This window comes from Garra rufa, chromosome 3 (genome assembly GCF_049309525.1).
Source record: "Garra rufa chromosome 3, GarRuf1.0, whole genome shotgun sequence".
Lineage (NCBI taxonomy): Eukaryota > Metazoa > Chordata > Actinopteri > Cypriniformes > Cyprinidae > Garra > Garra rufa.
The window spans coordinates 10,066,501-10,085,282 of record NC_133363.1 but is presented as its reverse complement, the minus strand read 5'-3'; the positions used below and the strand labels follow the sequence as shown (position 1 = coordinate 10,085,282).

General features: G+C 36.1%; 1 protein-coding gene across 3 annotated transcripts in view; it reads left to right on the top strand.

The window, feature by feature from the left end:
* Positions 1 to 18,782, top strand: part of mical2a (microtubule associated monooxygenase, calponin and LIM domain containing 2a) — a 92,587-nt gene extending 73,805 nt beyond the window's left edge. The window contains exons 19-29 of one of the 3 annotated variants that reach the window (XM_073835665.1): positions 469 to 576; positions 3,503 to 3,577; positions 5,396 to 5,530; positions 6,965 to 7,080; positions 7,191 to 7,260; positions 7,759 to 7,848; positions 10,575 to 10,679; positions 11,248 to 11,428; positions 13,790 to 13,866; positions 13,960 to 14,038; positions 18,333 to 18,782. In XM_073835665.1, coding sequence (XP_073691766.1) covers positions 469 to 576; positions 3,503 to 3,577; positions 5,396 to 5,530; positions 6,965 to 7,080; positions 7,191 to 7,260; positions 7,759 to 7,848; positions 10,575 to 10,679; positions 11,248 to 11,428; positions 13,790 to 13,866; positions 13,960 to 14,038; positions 18,333 to 18,376 — 1,080 coding nt within the window. In that variant the 3' untranslated portion in view covers positions 18,377 to 18,782. The remainder of the gene's footprint in view (positions 1 to 468; positions 577 to 3,502; positions 3,578 to 5,395; positions 5,531 to 6,964; positions 7,081 to 7,190; positions 7,261 to 7,758; positions 7,849 to 10,574; positions 10,680 to 11,247; positions 11,429 to 13,789; positions 13,867 to 13,959; positions 14,039 to 18,332) is intronic. The other 2 variants (XM_073835664.1, XM_073835663.1) reach the window with 2 other exon arrangements.

Sequence of the window (18,782 nt, the reverse complement as noted above, 5' to 3'; positions counted from 1 at the left end):
CAGAAATTTATTTAAATCATCTTTTTAAAGTGAAAATGTGCCCATTTCATAGAATGTCCCATTTAAAGCATCCACCTATTTTGACATTAAAACTGTTACTGTCCTGTCCTCTTTCTAAAGACTGAGCTACAAAAAACTTTTCATATGTTCTTATGAAGTCTTCATAATAGAATATTTATTTATTTATTTATAAATAACAAAAACTAATTCCACAATTATGAAATATAAATGTTACATATTGTTTCAGAATATGTATGTTTCAGAATTTGTATGAATATGTATGTATTTCAATTTCATAGTTAACGGCCTAAAAAACATGACATTAATTACAATTCTATCGACAAGTAATAAATGTCAAACACATTAATGGACAGGGATCTAACCACAGATTTTCCTGTTCACCACAGGCTCAGTCTTTATTCTCTTCCACTTTTTTCTTGCTGTTTTCTTTCTACCGGCCTCACTCAGAAAAAAGCCCAGACTCAAAAGGTCAGGGAGTTTCATAAAAAAAGCATAAAGGAGAAGGCTGTGCATTTGAGCGCTCTGTTCTCTGGTGAGGCCTGCTCTCCACATCAGGTGACTATGTTACTGCGTGTGTCTGCTTTCCTCACTCAGCTGCTGTTGCATGCCCTGCGGTTTTGGCCTGTGATCACTGAGTGACTGAGCATCGTTTCATGCACCTGCAGTCTTTGCAGATATCATCGCATACTGAGTAATTAATTCCCTGAACCCCCGCTCAGCCATAATTGGTTAATAATCTGTCTAGCAGAACAGATGTGGGTCAGCTGAGGACGTACTGTAGTGCGCGGTAAATTCAAACGACATCTTTTACTTTCAAAGAGTTAATAAAGTCAATGTATGCCAGTGAACATCATAACATTTTAGGTGATATTTGGTTGTTCTTTAAAGAGATTTTTGGAATAAATGTTTTCTTGCAATTCTTTCATGAACCAAGAGGGTTGGTGACTTTCACATGCCTCTCTTGGTTTTATAAAGAGGTCTGGGCTGCTCAGAAGTCCTGTAAGCGTTTAAATTGATCTCTCAGACTGGAAAAGAAGCTTTTTTACTGCAAACATAAGGAGAAACCATCAGTCCAGGTGTCCACAGATGATCCAAACATCCTTATTCTCTGTGCATTTATTATATTTCCTAGCAGTGCTTCTGTGAGAATATGCAGTCGCTGAAAAAATACACTAGTTCATTAAAACTAAGCGACATCTGCAAAAACTGATGCTAGCTCTTCTCTCAGTGTGTGTGAATTGCTCTGTATTTGTGCATCTCTCTGGCTTCGTACTGTATAACACGCATGTTCTGGGTTTTGTCATCCGTCATTAAAATGCAGGCCAGGCGCTCCTCCTTGTAATTTCTATGAACCAGTTGAGTATATTTAGCTTTTGAAAACACTCCAAAGAGTTACTAACATATGTTGAACAGTCCTCCAGAGCCTTCAAACAACTGCTAAATCTGAATGGATAATTTTAGCATTTTCCACAAGGACAGTAAGTTGCATAATTAAATGGGTCATGAACTGGTTTTTTTAAATTATTTTGTTATTTATGTTCTCTGAGATCCTCTTATAATATTATCAAGATTTGACATAAAAATACATCATAATTTAGAAGTAATAGGCTGTTTTCACTCCTGTTTTTAACCGCCCTCATCAGAACGGTCTGTTTGAATGCATGGCGGATTGTAGATTTGGAAGTAAATGCCCACTGCTATGATTGGCTACCAGTTTTGCAGTTTTTCATAGGTGGATGCTGCTGTGATTCAGGTTGAAAAATGTATAAATACTCAGTTTGTATCAAACGATCTACAATAACAGACAAAGCAATAGTGACCATGTAATGAAAACAGATACTCACACTGTTGTGCAACATTACTGTCAGATCCAATTCAGTGGAAGGACAGAAAGTTCAATTCAATTGAAGTCAATAGTTTACATCCCCCTTTCAGAATCTGCAAAGTGCTATATAAAATTTAAAAGAATGACCCTGTTGATTCGTAATACTGTGTTGTTACCTGAATGATCCACAGCTGTGTTTTTTTAGTGATAGTTGTTCATGAGTCCCTTGTTTGTCCTGAACAGTTAAACTGCCTGCTGTTCCTCAGAAAAATCCTTCAGGTACCACAGATTCTTTGGTTTTCCAGCATTTTTGTGTATTTGAACCCTTTCCGACAATGACTGTATGATTTTGAGATCCATCTTTTCACACTGAGGACTGAGGGACTCATATGGAACTATTACAGGAGGTTCAAACACTGATGCTCCAGAAAGAAAAAAACATTAAGAGCTTTTTGAATTTGAAGATCAGGGTAAATTTAACTTATTTTGTCTTCTGGGAAACATGTAACTATCTTTTTGTAACCTCTGAAGGGCAGTACTAAATGAAAAAATATGATATTAAGGCAAAATAAGAAAAATGTACACATCTTCATTTTGTTCAAAAGTTTACACCCCTGGCTCTCAATGCATAGTTTTTCCTTCTGGAGCATCAGTGAGTGTTTGAACCTTCTGTAATAATTGCATATTAGTCCCTGAGTTGTCCTCAGTGTGAAAAGATAGATCTCAAAATCATACAGTTTTTGTTGGAAAGGGTTTAAATACACAAAAATGCTGGAAAAACAAAAAATTGTGGGACCTAAAGGATTTTTCTGAAGAACAACAGGCAGTCTAACTGTTCAGGAAAAAACAAGGGACTCTTGAACATCTATCAGGTATGAACACAGTATTACGAATCAAGGGAATGTAAACTTTTGAACGTGGTCATTTTTATAAATTCAACTATTATTTTCTTTTGTGGACTACATGTAAACATCTTTTATGTGAAATATCTTATTCAGCTTAGTACTAAATAAACAATAACATGCATTTTGTATGATCCCTCTTATTTTGAGATTATTTAAAATAACTAACATTTTACAGATTCTCAAAGGGGGATGTAAACTTTTGACCCCAACCGTATGTACTCAAATATCAAATACTCTATTTGCAGCTATCCATTTAAATTCCCACTGCTCATTTAGTTTGAGTATTTTTGTTTATTTTTATCATGGAATTTCTGGAGAAACATCAGCGATAAAGTTCTTTACTGACAGTTAAACATAAGAACTCAGGCGTCCTGGGATTTAAAAGAGCAACATCTTAAGCAATACATTTTCCTTTGAGTAATGCCTGTCCTGTAATCCAATGTTCTCAGTTCATACTGAATGTTCAAGCTATCTCTGTTCTGGACGGACTGACTCCTCTGCTGTCTGACCTTCCAATCCATCTTCACATTAACCCCACCACACCCAATCCCAGAATGCATTACTGCTCCCTACAGTATATCCTCCCATGTCCTCTCATAAAAAGTCTCCTGTCCTTTAACAGTGCCTGCCATTACTTACACATGCACTTCTTTCCATTTAACACTCCTAATACTGCTTGCCCATTTAACAGCCTTTAATGAATCATTATCAGTTATGTCCTTCTGCTGCTCTTTTCGCCACTCCTAATAAGACGGATATACCTCAGGCTGGCCAGCTAGACATGCAGCTTTGCGAAGAGAAGAGAGAATCAGCGAAAAGCTCTAAGGTGCTTTTTCCTGAAACATTTACATGCATGTTTTAGATTGCATTAGTGCCTTCCTACTTTTTCAGCAGCATTGGTTTCAGAAGAATTATTTTAATAAATTCTCCCTTTAGGGATTCATCTTGTTTGCTAAAGCATTATAAGCCATTAACTAAGCCAAGCGGCTGAAGGTGAATCACAACATAACAAACTTTTATTTTAAGTAATAAAAAAAACATTTGAAAATTAGCAAGATCGACGTGATTACAGGAAAATCGATGTTGATTACTACAGAGCTCTGTTGGTGCGATTTGCTCACCACAGCTATCTGATTGGTGGAATTTTTTTTCAGAATCATGAATTTCAAGAATTCCACTGTTAAACATGATCATTTTAAAAATCAGTTGAGAAAATGTGAACAGATGGCTTTAACAAAAACATGTACTGTCTATTAACAACCTCAGAGCTCACAACCCATCTGTCTTTAAGTTGTTAAAAAACAATTTTCCTATAGAGAAAATGACTACCTGATCTCATGATGAAATTGTACCTGAGAGAACTTTTTCGCAAGACGCAAAATTCGTACTAATAAGTACATTTTACTGCAGTTTCCAACAGAAATTAACACTAAAGGCTGTAAAACTGTGAGCACTTGTAATCGTATTTGTACACATTTATGATAACAGCTCCATATGTTTCGCTTTCCGGACGTAACAGGCTTGCTCGGTAGCTCAGCCGGCATAGAATTGAACTTAAGATGTGGAATCCTTGGTTACGAATCCTGTAAAAAACATGGCTAACGATGAAAGAGCTAAATGATTGAAAAACTACCTAAAATAGCATGCTTGCAATTGCGCTTTTACGTCACATTTGCTTCTGTTCATACTATCCGGTAGGTTTAGGTGCAGATGATACACTGTGAAAAATAATTTGTTGAGTCAAGTTAAAATAATTTGTTACTCAGCTGCCTTAAAATTTTAAGTTCAGTCAACTTGAAATGTTAAGGTGTACTAAGTGACAACTTAGATATTTGAGTTGATTTAACTTAAAATTTTAAGGCAGCTGGGTAACAAATTATTTTAACTTGACTGAACTAATTGTTTTTTTACAGTGTACGTTATTTTAAAATGTCACGGAGCATTAGAGTTGTAGCGCCACGTAATGAAGTCAGAACTTCTGTGACACATACAAAACCAACGTCACATAAAACGTACCATATGTATGTTCATCTGTTCTGAAAGACATTTCACATTGAATATGTCACAAAACGTACATGGCATAACGTATTTCGTGTCATGAAATTTACGTTTTCATCATGAAATCAGATTAGAAAAATACATATATGGATAACAATACTAATTTTTTAAAAATCACTAAATAAACCAAACAGTAAACTGATTGTTGAGCTTAAAGTAACTGTTGTGTAAAGTTGTGTTGAGTGACACTGGGATCACTGATTTAACAGAATTTTTTTCCATTTATGGTTTTAGTTGTCAATGCAGGTTCTTGGCACACCTTTACCAAAGAAAGTTTGGTAAAGGTACCAAAAGTTTGAAAGCTTAGATAGAATCTGGGCTAGTTGCATAAACTTAAGAACTAGTTTCACTAACTAGTAGATATCCAAGGAGTACTTAGTCTTACTTTCTGGATTCAACTAATCAACATTTCCAAGTAACTGAATTTTAAAATTAATGACCAGTCTGACCAGATTTAATGACTAACTTCTAAGACCAGTCTAAACCTTTTTTGCAACTGGCCCTGATCATCACTTTGAAGATCTTCAACCCATCCATTTAGCTACTAATCCAATTTACTCTCTTTTCATGCTTTGTGTCTGTGCAGCCTCATTCTTCATCTCTCCATTTCCCTCATTCCATCCCACTGACCACCCCTTCATGCTCTATTCCGCAATGCACTGCTGCTTCCTGTCCTTCTCCTCCTCTCATTTCCTCCAGTCCCTCTCTGCTGTTGCAGCAGGTAAGGGCACGTGCAAAATTTTACACACTGTCCTAGTCTGCTGAATCTAATTCTTACTTTTTGTCCTCTTCCATCGGCATCCATTTGGTTAAGGTTTCTAGATCCAAACCATTACACATGCAGCATTTTAAACAGGAGGTACAGGGAGAATCAGTGAGTCTGTCTCATCTGGTGAGTGGTCCCTCATTGCTCAGCTAAGTTAGGAAGTATAATTACAGTAGAGAGGGATTTACCATAAGTGTTTTGACATGTGGCATGCTGAAGGTCACCGACTTAGTCAATCTTCAAAATAATTGTAGGTTAGTTATCATTATTGTATGTTCAGAGTGCGGCTTTATGACATTTTAAATGGGATTCAATTTGTGGTTACAGTTAAGCAGTCGCAGAACATCTCATTTTAGCCATCAAAGCGAAACACAGATCCCCCAGTCAGAGGAAAACACAAACTTTAAAGTACCTGATAAGGTATCATGGCACCATCTTAACTTCCTGTTTTGCATTTTCAATGAGTAAACATATTTGGAAAGCTAGACCAACATGTTTGCATGTTATATAGGCAGAGTTTCTGTTATTTCAGGGTATGGAAAATATATTTTTCTACTGTCAAGAGTTGAACAGCTAATAAAATGATTACTTTTGAAAAATAAGCAGATTAGGATAAAATAATAGTGGAATTAAAAAAAATGACCCTGTTCAAAAGTTTAACATACACTTGATTCTTAATACTGTGTGTTTTTTTGTTTAGCTGATAGTTGTTCATGAGTCCCTTGTTTGTCCTGAACAGTTAAACTATCTGCTGTTTTTTACAAAAATCCTTCAGGTCTCATAAACTCACATGCAACTATTACAGAAGGTTCAATCGCTCACTGATGCTCCAGAAGGAAACACAACTCAATAAGAGCCAGGGGGTGAAAACTTTTTGAATTTGAGAATCAGAGTATATTTAACTTATTTTGTCTTCTGGGAAACATGTAAGAATTTTCTGTAGCTTTTGAAGGGCAGTACTAAATGAAAAAAATATGATATTTAGGCAAAATAAGAAAAATGTACACATCTTCATTCTATTCAAAAGTTTTCACTCCCTGACTATTAATGCATCGTGTTTCCATCTGAAGCATCAGTGAGCGTTTGAACCTTCTGTAATAGTTGCATATGAGTCCCTCAGTTGTCCTCAGTGTGAAAAGATGAATCTCAAAATCATACAGTCATCAGTGGAAAGGGTTCAAATGCACAAAAATGCTTAAAAACCATGTAAACCATGTATGTAAACTTTTGACTTCAACTGAATATTATAGTAATACATATGTTTATGTACCAGTCATGCTAAGCAAAATAAATGACTCCAGATCATTGAATTAGTATTAACACACAGTCAATCAAAATCGTCATATTTCCCTGTTGTCTAATCTGTCTCTCCATCTCTGCTCCAAACAGACCAGTTCTTCCACTATCCATCCTCATCAAACTAATTCCATAACATTTCGCCCCATCCCAGAATGCCCTACTTCTCTCCATCTTTTCTTTACATTCTCCTCTGCTTCTTCATTAAGGTATAGCAGTGATTTTGACTTTTAACACTCTTCTTGTTTGTCCTCAATAGTTCTCAATAGTGCTTATTATAATACTGTTTAGTTTCACTCTCCTCATGTCTCTTTTAAAGCAGTAAATTAAATCCAGAAATACTTTATGGCATAAACATGCAAGGAGAAGCAAAGAGTAACTCACAAATGGTGAGTCAAGATAATTGTTTGATTAATTGATTGAACGTAAAACATACGTATGAACCACGTACAGTATGAACCTGATATTGTTATTTACTCACCTTCATGCCGTTTTAAACCTGTATAGCTTTCTTTCTTCCATGAAAGAAACAACTTGCATGTCTCAGAGGTTTGAGAGTTTCAGTAAAGAATGATTTTTCAATTAAAAACAATATTCTCTCAGAAATTGCTAGTAAAGTTCACAAATAATTACAAAGAAATGACAAGTAACACTGAATTAAATATGAAATTTTGGCATTTTTGTCGTTGTCATTTTTTGAAAAGAACAAATAAATCAAAAATGTTTTCTTGGAAAGAAGTTGTTTGAGAATTTCTCATTTTGAGTTCCAGTGGCAAAAAGAAAGTCATACAGGTTTGGAGCAATTTTTAAATTTTTATTTTTGGGTAAATTTTCATTTGAATTAGCCAAAGATTTGCTGCAATAAACTCTCAAATCTACATTTTCAGTCTGCCACCAGCAGTAGCACAACATCCTTTACTATACGAAAACAAACAGATGTTCCTCAGTCAAATGGAGACTCATGTGCCCCCAAACAGGTATATGACCATATCTGCGGAATGACGCTTATCCGCAATCTTCCAGGAGACTAGAATGAGTCTTCCGTGAGATTGTTGGCATGTTGTAGGCAGGACTGGAGAGCTATGATCAGGGCGGCATCTCTCTTTGATGGACTGTCTCTCTTCACATGGTTGGTTTTCTAATGAGAACGTGTCATTGTAGCGCACACTTGGCTGTAAGCATCCTTACATTCCAGCTGACCACAGGGAGAGAGAGCATTCCAAAAGTCCTCTCTTCCATTGCCAGACGCCTGACCTGAAACTCTAGCTCCACCCACTGAACAGTTCAAAGTGACTGGATTATTACATAATAGGCTCAACATAGGAGTTTTTCAAGTTTTACGGGTTTTACGGGCCTAAGAGGTATCTCCAGAATGACTGACAACCCTCATTGTGAGCTATAAACCTAGTGAGATGCCTACAGTCTATAGACGCAACATGGCATACTTGAAAAATATGTGACTCTAGCTACATTTCTACAAAAGCATACCTGTACATGCATTTCACTGCAGTTTCCAGCTGAAATTAACTTTAGAGGCTGTAAAACACCAGCAAAAATGTCTTCCTTTTTATACAAATCATAATTACAGGGGCAGATGATTGATTAAAAAAGACCAATTTTTAAGTGGTTCCCTACACAACAGTACTTCATAACTTCAACAGTTCATGATTTGTAAGTTAAAACATTTTGACTTAAGCAGCACATAAGCAGCTCTATATACTATGGATTTTCTGATATAGTAAACTTGCTCAGTAGCTCACCTAGTACAGTATTGCATTTACCATGTGAAGATGAAATGCATTTTTTTTTTTCAAATTAGTATATATTTTTTCATTATAATTTTTCTGTACTCCATTTTAGTGGTTGAATTTAATTTTAGTAATCAAAAATACATTTTTGGGATTCTGTTTTGTTTTGTTTTATACAGGCATACAATAATTTAATTTACAATCAATTGAAATTAAACATTCATTTTGGCTAACAAAAGGCTGAACAACAAAGGTCTACTCTTATAATTAAAACATAGAATGAAAATTATTTTAATAATATTTTGGAATTGTTATAATAATTGAGACGTACATTCTACTCTACAGAAATATGTTTCTGTCTCAATTTCTTCAAGTTAAACCAAACTTTTATTTTGATGGGTTACTGTGAAAACCTTTCTGTAGTTTTTAATACTCACACTGGTCTATATCTTATTTGAAGTTATTGTAATGACCTACTTTTGATTTATTCATCCAAATTTTGCCAAATTCCGAATTCCATTTTTATGGCTGGAGTCCGATATTCCGCCCGTATTCCGCCACATCAGGAAAATTAAGTCCTGTTGAACACAGGTCTCGACACTCAACAAAAGACCTCAAAGCCTTATAGAAGTAAGCTAAAGCATGGTTGCTTCAGCAAATGTGTTTTATTTTTCAAGACACTGCTGTGTAAAGGAGAAGTTCACTTCCAGAGCAAAAATGTACAGATAATTTACTCACCTCCTTGTCATCCAAGATGATCATGCCTTTCTTTCTTCAGTCGTAAATAAATTATGTTTTTTGAGGAAAACATTTCAGGATTTTTCTCCATATAGTGGACTTCTATGGTGTCCGCGAGTTTGAACTTCCAAAATGCAGCTTCAAAGGACTCTAAACAATCCCAGCCAAGGAAGAAGGGTCTTATCTATTGAAACAATCTGGTGTTTTTAAAAAAAATGACAATTTATATACATTTTAACCTCAAATACTCGCCTTGTCTAGCTCTGCATGAACTGTGTATTCCAGTTCAAGACAGTCGAAAAGTCAGGGTATGTCGAAAAACATCATCCTACATCGCTGCAGAAGTACAGACCCAGTGTTTACAAAGTGAATGTGCAAAGAAGATCAAATGCCCTTTACAAAAAAGGCAAAACAGCAATGTAGGACGATTTTGAAGTTGGAGAAGAAATCGAGATGGGAGTTTTTTAACATACCCTAACTGTCTTGAACCTGAATACACAGAGTATTCCACACAGAGCTAGACAAGACAAGCATTTGAGGTTAAAAAGTATATAAATTGTACTTTTTTTTAGAAAATAACAGATAGTTTCACTAGATAAGACCGTTCTTCCTCGGCTGGGATTGTTTTTAGCTCTTTGAAGTTGCATTTCAACTGCATTTTGGAAGTTCAAACTCGCAGGCACCATAGAAGTCCACTTTGGAAATGTTTTCGTCAAAAAACATAATTTCTTTACGACTGAAGAAAGAAAGACATAAACATCTTGGATGATAAGGGGGTGAGTAAATTATCTGTAATTTTTTGTTCTAGAAGTAAACTTCTCATTTAATAAACCTGCATTTGCAATGGCGGAAAAAACCCTGCCTTCTAAGTCAGCCTATATCACTATAAACACAATGCTAACTTAAAATTTGCTTAAAACAAGGAGGGGTGTTTGATGCATCTTGCCTTTTTTTACACCATGTTTTGTTATGCTTTAAGACGGAGCCTACTTAGGCAGCTCAGTGAGTTATGAAATAAAGCAGTGCAGTCTGTTTCAAAGAATGTATCTAATCAATTAAACTCGCTGTTTGACAGAAAGGTGTTAAATGCATTCTGAATTCTTTTCTCTCAGATTTTCCTGGCGTGTCCTCTCATGCTCTGCCTTGTATTGCTTTATCTTTCTGTTTCATTCTCTTTTCTCCACTTTCTGTCCCTGCTCTCTCATTGGCTGGTATAGCGCACAGTAGGCAAAGTGTCTCTGATAGCAGGCACTAGAGCTGACAGCCTGGTTACCCTCTATGAAAATGATCATAGGCCCCAGGCAAGCAGCTCAGACACTCCGGTAAGCCACAGATCAGCTGTTCAGTTGTTTTTAATCCAAAAACAATTATGAGTTAATCTAGGAATTCTATGAAGTCATACTGTGCAGCTCAGTTCATGTTAACAGTTTTAGTCATCATTTACTCACCTTAATGTTGTTACAAACCTGTGTGAATTTCTTACTTCCCTGCAATACAGAAAAATGTCCAAGCTGATTTTTGACCAATATTCAACAGTGCATTGTGAAATGTAGTACCCAGCACTGCTGGAAACATACTGCATAATTTTGTCAATAGCAGTTGCGGTTTTTGCCAATTGCTCACTTCTGGGGCGAAATTGTCCTGCTGAGTTTAGCCCCAACCCCATTTAAACACACGTGGACCAGCTAATGAAGGTTTAACTAGGCGTACTAGAAGCTTCCAGGCAGGTGTTCTGGAGCTTGTTGTAGCTAAACTCTGCAGAATAGCGGCCCTCCAGTACTGAGTTTGGACCCCTGCAATAGGTCATCCAGGTACTTTGTGCATGCTATTCTTAGGGCTATTTTGAACATGTTTTAATTGACACAATCTTGTTGTTGTTTTTTTCCTTAGCCTTCCATAAAAAGAGAGTTTCCTCAGAGTCTGGGAGATGTGTGTCATGCGTGTAAGAAACGGGTGTTTGTAGTAGAGAGGCTCAGCGCAGAGGGATTTCATTTCCACAGGGAATGTTTCCGCTGTCATACCTGCAGAGCTCCGCTGCGCCAGGGAGGACATTCCTTCGATTCAGAGGAAGGTACTGTGAAGGGCCTGCACTGCATTCTCACTGCTTTTTATTAAATGTTTTACCCTATAATGAGTATTAAATCATCATTTACTCAACCTCATGTTTCTTCTGTGGAATACAAAAGAAGATGTTTAGCCAGAATAGGCTCATTGGAAATACGTGCCTCATACACAATTATGCAAAACACTGGAGGCAGTAAAACTCTGACAACTTTTAGTCATTTTCACACAAAGTATGATTCACAGGTACAGCGTTTTTAATTAACAAAGCCTAATTTTCACACAGTTTCTTGCAGGATACTATATTATGACTTTAAAATAATTTTAACATCCTATGCGAGTGGAATACTTTTGCCTGTTGTCGTAACATAGAGCTTCATATGCAAGAGTTTTGTAATTCAGTAGGTTTGCTCGGTATCAAGTAATATGGTCTTGCACTTAAGTGATGTAGAGCTCCGGTACGAACCCCGTTAAACTAAGGTTGACAAAACAAATCTGCATAAGTTAAAATAGCACGGCTGCATCAATAAATGTGTTTTTATATCACTTTTGCAATTGTTAACATTATCGGGTAGGTTTAGGGTTGGGTTTGGTGTAGGGGATATTTGGAATCCGAGGGTGCAAAAAAAAGTTTTTACCAATGCATATTACTAATCAAAAATTACATTTTGATATATTTATGGAAAATGGAAAATGACAAAATACCTTCGTGGAATATCCTAATGATTTTTGGCTTGAAAATGATGGCTTGAAATGAAAATGATAGTTTGGACCCATACAATGTATTTTTGGCTATTGCTACAAATATGCTACTATATGCTACTTACCCCTGGTTTTCTGGTCTAGGGTCACAAATGTAACTGCAAAGGTTTCAATAAACAATATGATTTATGCACTAAGTCCATTAGAAACTGCATAAACTGCAATTTGTTCACTACCTGCTCTTGACAGCGATTGGCCACTGCCTAGTGTTTTTCACCTGACATTTGCATGAAGTTGAGCACTTCTGAATTTTTTCCGACACAGCAAGCACTTTGACTAATTGCAGTGTAAAATGTAAAAAAATTAATTCTTGCTTCATTCGTTCTCTTCAATAAATAAAATGATTATTAAGACAAAAAAAAAAAAAAAAGACAGAAAGCAAAACATGCACATTGTTATTTCTATAAATAGCATGCTGCATTAGGTGAAAAGGCCATGTCCAATACACTGAAACAGGAAAATAAATTCCAAATAAATCATATAAAAATATAGCTGCAAGCAGCGATTACCAGAGTTCATTTAAGGCATTTAAGCAGATATGAAAAAAGACATTATGTAACAAGCCTTTTTTTTGCGAAATGCAGGTAATTTACCATGGAAATATTATGTTTTGTAACTTTATGACTGTTATAGTGCCAGCTGTGGTCTGATCTCACTAAAACTTTGCATGCTTGTTTAGAATCACCTTTTTGAATTTCCCTTTAGGCTTTATGGGATTTTGGGTAAATTTTGGACAGGCCCCTTTTCTAAATGCCCTTGAAAAATGTGATATCGCCATGTTTTTTCGAGATGCGCAGATGTGCTTATAAACACTTGTGGCACTTTGGATCAAGACCGTGCACGGTGATTTTCATGTTGATAAAAAAAATGGGGCGCATTGGTATATTTTTAAAAAATGTTTTTACCCTCTTATAGCAACACAAAGTGGCCAAGCTCCACGATTTTTGTCCTGCGACCTCAGATTGAGCTATTACATAAGTGTTCTGAGTATGGCTAAAATATCTCATTCCCTTTAGAAGTTATAGGCATTTTACTAAAAGTAGCTCTACCCATTTAGAACATTTTGACATCCCTTTGCGACAGTGAGTTGAAAGTTAGACTTTTTAATAATTACTGGTATTTGCTCTTCAGAGAATCTTCCAGCACTGGTTTGGTTCCAATAGGGTGAAAAACCTAGGACTAGTTCCCAAAAGTAGGCCTGCAAAAAATCCAGATAGCTGAAAAATCAAATCTGAGGCGTGCATTTTAGTGTGGTCTGCATGCTAATCCTACGCGCTTGAACCCCTAATAAACAGTACACAAGAATAGTATGAGTCCCTGATATTTTATTGTGATTTTGCTTTTATAATGGTGCATTGTCAATAGCATATCAATGCATGAAGCACAGCTTACACTGAAGTCACTTTCAAACTAAGCTTATTCGCATTACCAGGTTGAACAATGAGTGTAATCTGCATGGAGATCTTTTCCATTTTTACGCCATAACCTCCAGAATGCTTGGATTCCTATTGTAATTGCTTAATTTCTCCCACAAATATTAAAAAGAGCAATGGTAAATGTGACCACACTTTTACATAATAAATTATAATGGTTTCTTTTGTTCCTGTAGGAAAGTTGTACTGCAAACTCCACTTTGCTCAACGGAAACCCTTAGTCAAGAATGGAAAGACACCAATTCTACACACGGTAAAAGCTCAATACTTTATCTCTTCTTTTACTGTAATAATTCATCAATATTTGTGTTACACCACACCCTTCCTAATAATGTTTTTTCCTCAGACGTGTAACGACGTCTCTCCCAACGGCTCCAGCTGGAGTCCAGAAGGACGTGAGCAGTGTCTCCAGAACGAGTCTTCAGGTATCCTGTCCTCCCTGAAGAGAAGCCTGCGCTGGCCGCTGCATGTGAGCCAGGCTGTGTGTGCTGTGCCTCGTCGTGTGTTTAACTGGCTGCATGGTAAAGCGTGGGCCACAGGAGTCCATCTGAGGGATAATGCTGCGGATTACGCCTTCCTGTATGAACTGCTCAGTGTGAGTCTGCCTCTGCTCGCGGTTCTCCATGAACAGATTGTCCAAATGTACGCAGATGCCGAACCGCTCAATCTACAGCCTCTACAGCGCTGGCTTGAAGAGCACATGGGCCACTGGGCCTTAGTGTGAGAGCAAAATCATCAGGTTACTTTAAAACAGTTAATATGTAGATGAAAATAGCTGTGGACTGAAAAACACAACCTTGAGATATAAAGGTAGCAGATGTTTTCATGCACAAAACAAACTGAACATGAGATGTCGGCACATCAGCATTCATTTCCTACTTTTTAATAGAGTGGAAGTTAAATGGCTTTGTTTGGATTGTGCACAAATTACCAAAGCCTTTCTCAGTTATAAAGGTTTGAGTAAAGAGAAAAAAGTGTCAAACACAGAGTGAACTTCAAGCACTTTAATGAGTGAGTTGCCTTTATATGCACGATTAAGAGTGACGTTCTGCTTTTAATTATTAATGAACGTTCTTTATTGAGACTACAAGTTTACAAAACCTGACCGATCAAGCTGCAAACACATCACGTCTACTCTGTTAACCATTTACGAACATGGAAGTCGCATACTTCTCGCATGTTTACACTTCTTATGAAAAACATACAGCATGGCTGTTAAAAGGAATGTTTCAGGTTCAGCACAAGCTAATCTACTGACAGCATCTGTGAAAATGTTATCGACTACCACAGAAAATAACTGCAAATCAATCTTGATATTGTTAAAACAAACAAGAATTACAGTGGAAGTCTGTGGGATAAGACATTCCAGAGGGTTTAAAGTGGAAAGTGCATCTGTAAAAATTCATTAAAACAAAAGTGTGTTGTCTAAGCTGTAAAATTGTCAAAAAGGTAACACACTAGTCTGTATTAAAGGGATAGTTCACTCAAAAATGTAAATTACCCTATGATTTACTCAACCTCAAGCCATCCTAGGTGACTTTCTTGTTTTATACAAATACAATCAGAGTTAAATGAACTCCAATAAAGTGCATCCATCCATTATAAAAATACTCCACATGGCTCAGAATAAAGAAAGAAGGCCTTCTGAAATTAATTAATGTGTTTGTGTAAGACAAAATATCCATATTTACAACTTTATAAACCATAATCTCTAGCTGGAGAGAGCAAAACAAAACACCAGTTGCAAATTAGAAGTACAAAATGCAGATTTGTAAAGCAAAATGTCGATTTTGATATAAGCCCAGAGGAGACTGTTTTTTCTTTGCTGTAAACAAAACTTGGTTTTCGGAAGACTATTCTAATCTATATTTATGCTATGCCTACATCTTACGTCATCCACTGGAAAGCTTGAGATTATGAAGTTTATAAAGTTGCAAATATAGATATTTTTCTCATATAAACAAATGAATTCACTTCAGAAGGCCTTTATTAACCCTTAGAGTTGTGTTGAGTACTTTTTATGGTGGATGGATGCACTTTATTGGACTTCAAAATCTTAACACCCATTCACTGCCATTATAAGCCTCGGAAGAGGCAGGACATTTTTTAATACAACTCCCATTACATTTGTCTGAAAGAAAAAAGTCATATACACCTAGGATGGCTTGAGGGTAAGTACATGGGGTAATTTTCATTTTTGAGTATCCCTTTAACACAATGTGCTGACTTGTGGCTGGACTTTCAAAACTATGTGATAATTTTGCATTTTAACATTTAATCCCATGTATTGTCTGGTCCTGTAGATTTCAATTGTAAGTGTATTACTGTAAATATGATTTTTGCTATTATTTTCTATGTTAATCAGTATATCACAGATGCTGTCCATAAAGCTCATCTTAAAGTTTAACTTTAAGTCATGAAAACTTTCACAAGAGTGCTGTATATGTTAGAAGGGATGCACCAACATGGACATTTTAGCCCATAACAGTTATTTTTTAACAGTTATTTTTAAGACAGTAGATATACAGTGGCATGCGAAAGTTTGGGAACCCCTTGCAGAATTTGTGAAAATGTAAATCATTTTAACAAAATAAGATAGATCATAGAAAATGCATGGTATTTTTATTCTAAGTACTGTCCTGAGTAAGATATTTTACATAAAAGATGTTTACATATAGTCCACAAGACCAAAAAATAGCTGAAATTATTAAAATAGCCGCAAAAGTTTGGGAACCGTTGGTTCTTAATATTGTGTGTGGTTACCTGAATGATCTACGACTGTTTTTTTGTGTTTTTTGATGGTTTTTCATGAGTCCCTTGTTTGTTCTGAACAGTTAAACTAAACACTGTTCTTCAGAAAAGTTCTCCAGATCCTGCAGATTCTTCAGTTTTCCAGCATCTTTTGCATATTTGCATAACTCTTTACTGAGAGGACAATTTAGGGACTCAAACACAACTGATGCTCAAGAAAGAAGCATGACGCATTGAGCTGAGGGGGGTGAAAACTTTTAAACATGTTTAAAATTTTTCTTATTTTGTTGAAATATCTTTTTTTTTTTTTTCATTTAGTACTGCCCTTTGGAAACAACAGACGATACTTGCATGTTTCCCAGAGGACAATTTACCTTGATCTTCAAATTTAAAAAGTTGTCACCCCCCGGCATCGTGTTTCCTTCTGGAGAATCGGTGATTGTTTGAACCTTTTTTAATAGTTGTGTTTGAGTCCCTCAGTTGTCCTCAATGTGAAAAGATGGATCTCAAAATCATACAGTCACTATTGGAAAGGGTTCAAATATGCAAAAGATGCTGGAAAACCGAAGAATATGCAGGATTTTTCTGTAGAACAGTGTGCAGTTTAACTGTTCAGAACAAACAAGGGACTCATAAACATGAGATCATCCAGGTAAGCACACACAGTAATAAGAAAAAGGGGGTCCCAAACTTTTGAAAAAGGTTATTTTAATAATTTCAGCTATTTTTTGTCTTGTGGATTAGATGTAGACATCTTTTATGTAAAATATTTTACTCAGGACGGTACTGAATAAAAATAACATCCATTTTGTACAATCTCTCTTATTTGGTTAAAATTATTGTTTTTTTTACAGATTCTGCAAGGGGTTCCCAAACTTTCGCATGCCAGGTGCAACAACAGAAAACATTTTTAAAAAACAATGATGACCTTTGGAGTAAAAAAAAAAAAAGTATAACAAGGATAATATATCAAATTATAAAAAAAAATAATGATCATTTAAAATAAATTAATAGAAAAGAAAAATAAAATCATACAGGCTCTGATTAAACATTTTATTTTTGTTTATTTTTTTAAATGTGGGGACCTATGATTATTTGGCCATAATTTATCAATTAATTATAGGCGTATCTGTTTATTTAACCTAAATGAACGATACAGCTAACATTAAAAAAGTCACATTTACTGGCTAACATGACCACAGATATCCATTTTATTCTTTTAACGCAAAAGTAAGCCTATGGGCGAGACTTCCAGTTTTTACAAATGAAAAATAACTCTTGCGGGAAGAAAAAGGTGAATATCATGCATCCCTACATGTAACAAAAAGCAAATATGTAAGCATTATACTTTGTTCTCAGGCTTATATATATAGTTTTCATGAACAGTTCCAAATGCACATGTATTAATGTCATCCGTTTACTCTTATAGTCTCAATCACTTAAGGTAGTGTCACATTGCATGCACCGTCAAACTACTAATGCACCAGTACAGTAGCTTTAGTTTGACTTGTGTCACACTTGTGAGTTGTGGCAAAAACACTACTTGTAAACGTCCTCTCATTTGAGTCACTGGACTATGTCTGCGGTTTCTTTTGATGTCATTTGCTACCTATCATGTGCTGCTGTCTGAGGGCAGGGCAATACTGTACTTGTAGATTTTAAAGTAACGCATTGAAGTGCAATTAAAATGCACATTTGTTTCCAGTCAGAACTTACTGAGAAGTATTAATAATATGAAACATACTTTTTGTTGACACTGGAAGGCGATTGTTTGATTGTGATCTAATTGGTATGAACGGTGATTGCAGATTGATCATCTAACAACATGCATGAAAATAAAGCACGGATGATTAAATCCAACAAAATCATTTTCTGTGCAGTAGCAGCTCATTTCGAAACACTGTTTACAGGCTGCGTTTAATATGATTCACTTCTCATGTACGTTTCTCCTTTTTCATTCACTTGTAGTCTATTTCGACCTCTCCTCTGCGTCTGCTCCTGACTTGCTGTGAGCAATGCTCATCCAAAGGTGATCATCTGCAAGGTCACTTGTTGTGTCTTTGACCTTCCAGAGCCTGCATGACACTAACCGCCTGCCTCTGTTTCTTTCATCTGCACGTCTCGTCTGACATGTTTCTCTTTCTGTCTTTCTTCAAGGCTTGTTAATTACTTGCTCATGCAGCCTCTGTCTTCTCTTCGTTTCTTTCTGTTTCAGAGGTGGCTTACGTTTCAGAAACCTACACGCAGGCGCCCGTGTGCCTCTATGAAAGCAGGTCCTTAGGCCTTTTGTTAAAGTAGCACCTTTTATTGGACATGTTGTAAAACTGTTTGAAGTCTTTTTGCTGTACGTTTTCCATTTGAAACATTAGTTGTTGCCTTATTTATGTTAAGCCATACACTTGCAATAAAAGAAAGATT